The sequence below is a fragment of the Theobroma cacao genome, chromosome 3 (assembly GCF_000208745.1).
Source record: "Theobroma cacao cultivar B97-61/B2 chromosome 3, Criollo_cocoa_genome_V2, whole genome shotgun sequence".
Taxonomy (NCBI): Eukaryota; Viridiplantae; Streptophyta; class Magnoliopsida; order Malvales; family Malvaceae; genus Theobroma; species Theobroma cacao.
In genome coordinates, this window is record NC_030852.1 from 25,010,425 (window position 1) to 25,016,342 (window position 5,918).

The 5,918-nt window shown below is 37.9% G+C and overlaps 1 protein-coding gene across 1 annotated transcript; it reads left to right on the top strand.

The window, feature by feature from the left end:
* On the top strand, nt 1,467-3,038 carry LOC18604979 (protein LYK5). The gene has a single exon (XM_018117082.1). It carries the CDS (start codon nt 1,467-1,469, stop codon nt 3,036-3,038), a length of 1,572 nt encoding a protein of 523 aa, XP_017972571.1.

Sequence of the window (5,918 nt, forward strand, 5' to 3'; positions counted from 1 at the left end):
ATCTAAGGGTGGCAAGTCTAGATCCAACAATGTTCAATGCTTTAAATGCAAAGGGTATGGGCATATTAAAAGGGATTGTCCTACAAAAGGGGATGAAAGTAACGAGAACAAAGGTGAGTGTGCTTTCGTTGCTGAAGGTGATGATTGTGATGTCCTTACAATTTCAAAAAATATGGATGCAAATTCTTATTGGTATTTAGATTCTGCTTCTACTACTCACATATATTATCAAAAAGATTGTTTTGATTTACTTCAAGAAGGGGTGACTGGGAATTTGACTTTAGGCAATAAGTCAATGGTGAAGGTCATGGGTATTGGAGTGGTGAAAATCAAAATGTTTGATGGGGTTGTGCGCTCTTTGGGTAGTGTGGTCTATGTCCCAAAGATGCGTAAAAATCTAATATCATTGAGCCTATTAGACTCCAAAGGGTATGGATATTCTGCTTGTGATGGAGTGGTAAAAGTCACACAAGGCGATATGGTCCTGATGAGGGGGAATTTACATAATGGCTTGTATCATCTAGAATTTGAGGCCTCGAAAGGATGGGAACAATGCACAGGATATGGTAGCTACCAAAGTGAGATTCATTTGCCAAGAAGGTGATGAAAGGTTCCCAAGGTTCCCAAGGTTTTCATGGTGTAGATGATCATGAAATGATGAAAAATCTTGCTAATGTTTGTGAATTGGAAAGGTTGTCATGGTCCTTCTCTAAAGTCAATTAGCGTTATTGACTGGATGGTTATACATTTGCCTTGGCTGTTTATCAAATTGAGTGTTGGACCATACTTGATTCAGTATGTGTAGTCGTGGTAATTATAAAGGCCAATGATTTAGAAAGTCTTGTGCTTGGAGAGTTGTTCAAGGTGTTGGAAAATAGGTGGAGTTAGGAAGTTGCAATTAGGTGCGACTAGTGGAAGAGGTTTAAGGAGTTTTAATTCAAGTTAAAGGTGGAGATTTGTTAAGTTTTAAGTTGACTAGAATTCTAGATCTTATTTGATTAGGATTTTTGTTTGTATACAACATTAAATAGTTGCATAGTTTTAAGCTTTTTGTTCTACATTGAGTCTTAATCACATTATACTTAGACTTTTATATTATAAAAGTGGATTTCTAGGCTTTAGAATTGAAAGTATTAGAGAGGGAATATTTTGTAACTCTATCTTTTGCTCTGGGTGGAGCTAGAGTGGTTTGAGTAAATGTTCTTGGGAGGTTATTGAAGAAGAGTGTGTAAGGGATCTTGGGTTGTTTTGGGAACCATAAAGGTCAATTTATTGTGCTTTAAATTCTCAATAATAGAAGAACAGTTTCACTCCGTGGACGTAGGCAAAAGACCGAACCACGTAAATTCTTGTGTTTTTCTGTTTGTTTATTTTCTTTGGATTTTATCTTTGTTGATTCTTGGGCAATTTCCACAACAGCACCTCTCTTCAATTTAAGCATGTCTCATCTCCTTGAAATCAACCACATGACTGACGCTGATTCTAGCAATCTAAAGCTAGGAAGAGAGATCATCATACCTGTTCAATGCTCCTGCGCTCTTACGTTCTCTGAAGCTATTTTCATGTACCATTTTTCAAGCACAGATTCTTTTGCTTCAGTTGCTTGTGGAGTTTTCCAAGGGCTGTTGAAAGCGCAAAGTCTCAAAGAGGATAATCCTGACGTTAAACGTAATGATCCTGGTGACTTTATGATCAAGGTACCCATTCGATGTGCTTGTACCAATGCAAATCAAAGAAGAAATGGGTTTAAATATCTTGTAACATATCCTGTGATAAAGAATGACAATACAGATTTAATTGCTCGCAAATTTGGAGTACCTGAAGAAACGATCTGGGATGCCAATAAGTTGGGACCATTTTCAACCATTTTCCCTCAAACAACACTATTTATTCCCACAAAGGATGTTCCAGTAGTGAAATGGGATGTTCCTGAAGATTTACCCTCTAGTCCTAGAGTAGCGACTCCCATTGTGAAAATCCAACCAAGTAAGAAATCAAAGCACTTGATTTCATATATATTTCTTGGACTTGGTCTTCTAGTAGTGATTATTCTGCTGATTGCAGCTATCTTTGCTTTTAGAAGCATTAGGAAAAGGAGTCATCCTACGAGTTTTCAGCTTTTATCTGCTAGAAGTTCAGTGTCATCAAATGTCTCACCTGATTTTCTTGATAGAATGTCCAAGTTAAAGCCGTCACTAACAAATTTTACGTTGGAGGAGCTTAGGAATGCAACAGAGGATTTTAATGAGGGATCTATGACTGGTAAAGCTGTGTATAAGGGGCAAATTGGTGGTTCCTATGTGGCAATTGAACAGATGAACACTGAGGAAGCGGCTCGCCATGTCATTTACATATTGACAAAGATTAGTCATTTGAACATAGTGAAGCTTGAAGGATGCTGCTATGGCACTAATCCTTATCTCGTGTTCGAGTTTGCAGAATATGGTAGCTTGAGGGACTGCTTGTCTAATGCAAATGTTGCGAGGCAGCTTACATGGGCAAAAAGAACTCAGATTGCTTTTGATCTTGCAGTGGGCCTCCATTACATACATTACTGCACAAAGCCATCTTTTATCCATCATAACATACACAGTAGAAACGTGCTTATAACCACGGATTGCAGGGCAAAAATTACTGGATTTACATTGGCAAAACCAGTGAATTCCAGTGAAGAAAATGGAGAAATTAGCTGGAATGAATCTGTAATTGTGGGTAGAAAGGGGTACCTGGCACCTGAATACCTTACTTACGGTCTGGCTTCCCTCAAGTTGGATGTATTTGCATTTGGAGTTGTTTTGCTTGAATTGTTATCCGCTAAGGAGGCTGCTGCAGATGGATTATTTTTGAAGAATCCCGTAATTTCTTTTGAAGACGCAGGGCATGAATGTTCTTTAGGGTACTTGGAAAAGTTGAAGGAATTCATGGATCCCGTTCTGGAGGGGAAGTATCCATTGGTTGATGCCATGTGTTTGGCATTCTTGGCCAAGGCTTGTGTTGAGCAGGATCCTCATCACAGACCCACCATGGATAAGTTATAAAGGCTCTTTCAAGATTTGTATGATTTTCTTTCCTGTAAAACTTGGTTTTAATTTTTCTCATGCCTTTTTCTGGAGGGAATTTTCTTTCCTGTAAAATTACAGGAATGTAATGATATCGTGTTCAGGGTAAATTATACATATAGATCAATGAGGCACGATGCCAGTCTCCTTGTGTGAATATGTGGCATCTCTTGTCACAACCATTCATTTCTATTACATAAACATTTAAATTGTCTACTTAGACTGGAAAAATATTCTGGAGTAATCCTCAACTGCAAGAATCATAGTTAGAACTCACAGGGTCAGTCAGATCAAGATCTTTAGGTGACAACTTGTCCTCAATCTTTTTCCTTCAGAAGAATGAACAGAAAGTCTAATTTTTTTGCATTAATTCAAAATTATTTTATGTTGGGAAATTGCGGAATTGTCTCTAAAGAATTGCCCAAGATCTAACCCCATCAATAGAATAAAGAAAGAAAGAAATCAAGCACACCCACAAGAACACAAGAATTTACGTGGTTCGGTCTTTTGATAACCTACGTCCACGGGCACAACAACAGAGAAAAATTCACTAAGAGAAAAATCAGGAGATTACAAGAACAGTCTCAAACTCATAACCCTTATCCCACGTACACCTAAATCACTCTCTCTAAATCTAGGTGATAATTATTCTTTAACCCATAGGGTCCTTTTATAGTATCAAATACAATAACCTTATCCTAATTTAATTAGGAATCTTATCCTAATAGAATTAGAAATTGTTATTCTAATCTAACTAGATTTAAAGACTATTTATAAGGTATACTAATTTAATTAGAATTAAACAATCCTAATTAAATCACAATTCAAGACTATCCTAACAATTCTCCACCTTAGGCTTGAATTCACCAAGCTCCACCTTACGAACCAATCTCTGTCGACACCGCCACTGCCCCAATGGGCCTCAAGCACTACGAACACCGATCAAGTCCAAGCAATGCTTGAACTTTATCCCAGAAACTGACTTAGTTAGCATATCTGCCGGATTTTCATCTGTAGCTATTTTCTTTACTACAATCTCACCTTTAGAAATAATCTCTCGAACGAAGTTACACTTGACTTGGATGTGTTTGGTTCTCTCATGAAACATCTGATTTTTAGTCAAATGTATAGCACTTTGACTATCACAAAACACAACTGTTTGTGTTTGTTCAAAACCAAGATCACTAACCAAGCCTTTAAGCCACAAAGCCTCCTTCACTGCCTCGGTCACAGCCATATATTCAGCTTCAGTTGTAGACAAAGCAAAGGTTGATTGAAGAACTGCTTTCCAACTGATTGCAGATCCTGAGAGAGTGAACACATACCCCGTTTGAGATCTTCTACTATCTAGATCACCAGCAAAATCTGATTTGGAGAAGCCAACCACATTACGACTAATGTTTGCACCTCCTTCACACACTAAGCCAACTTCAATAGTAACTTTAGGTGTTTTCACAAGCTCCCATGTTTGATCCCAGTGTAGAGACTCAATCTTCTTAGAAGACTCGACATATATAATTTTCTCATGATAAAAGTAAGGCTCTTCAATCTCTACTTCCACAAATAAAACATAAGAATCAAAATCACCATCAATACAAGTAATGCTTCGTTGAGATACCAATTCTTGTACCTCTTGCAATTCTTTCTGGATTTCACTATCATCTCGCACTGTCACAAGAGCATTGATTTCAAGCTCCACCTGCTTGCCAACTTCTTGGTCTGATGTGTTTGCAATTCTAGACTTTATCCCACAAAGTAATGCAGACTTGTCAAAGGTAACATCCCGACTCACCATAAACTTGGGGAACTTACAATCAGTACACCACAACCAATAACCCTTCACCCCATATGCATAGCCTAGGAATATGCACTCTGTCGCCCTCAACTCAAGTTTACCATCACTCACATGAACATGAACAGGACAACCAAATACTCTCAATATAAAATAATCAGCAGGCTTACCAGACCAAACTTCCTTGGGAGTCTTAAATTCAATTGCAGTTGATGGAGACCGATTTACCAAGTAACAAGCCTTGTTGATAGCTTCTGTCCAAAATACTTTGGTTAGGCCAACATTTGAGAACACGTATTTTGCTCTCTCCAAAAGTGTTTTCTTCATCAATTCTACAATATCGTTTTGATATGGTGTTTTGTCGACAGTGCGATGTCTAACGATTTTCTCATTCTTGTAGAATAGACCAAACTCACCTTTGCAAAATTTCAAACCTTTGTTTGTTCGAAAGCTCTCGATCCTTTTCTTAGTCTGCTTCTCGATCAATACCTTCCAATGCAAAAAGGTGGTTAACACTTCACTCATAGCCTTTAGAAGATACGTCCACACCTTTCTTGAAAAATCATCAATAAAGATCCACATGTATAATGATCCACCTTTTGATACCACCGGAGAAGGATCCCACAAATCTAAATAGATGTAGTTTACTGTACCCCTGGTTTGATGAGTTTTAGTGCTAAATTTCACTCTACGTTGCTCACAGAAATCTAGCTTTCCACTCTTTTGACCACACAGCAAACTATGCTTACTTAGTTTTCTAATCCCTCTCTCGCTCATATGACCAAATCTCATATTCCATAAACGTGTTACATCATCTTCAGGATCATTAGATGAGACCACAGAAACAGTTTCAATGACCGTGTTTCCCACTAGACAATAAAGGTCACCGGATAACTTGCCCTTCATGATAGTTAAGGCTCCTTTAGATACATTCAAGACACCATCTTGGCCACTATATTTGTAGCCCTTCTTATCTAACAAACTCAAGGATATTAAATTCTTTTTCATGTCAGGGACATGTTTTACCTCAAGTGTTCTTACCATACCATCAAACATCTTGATTCTAA

What these genes read in the sequence shown, in the direction of transcription:
- LOC18604979 (XM_018117082.1), top strand. Translation starts at nt 1,467, where the DNA reads ATGACTGACGCTGATTCTAGCAATCTAAAGCTAGGAAGAGAGATCATC.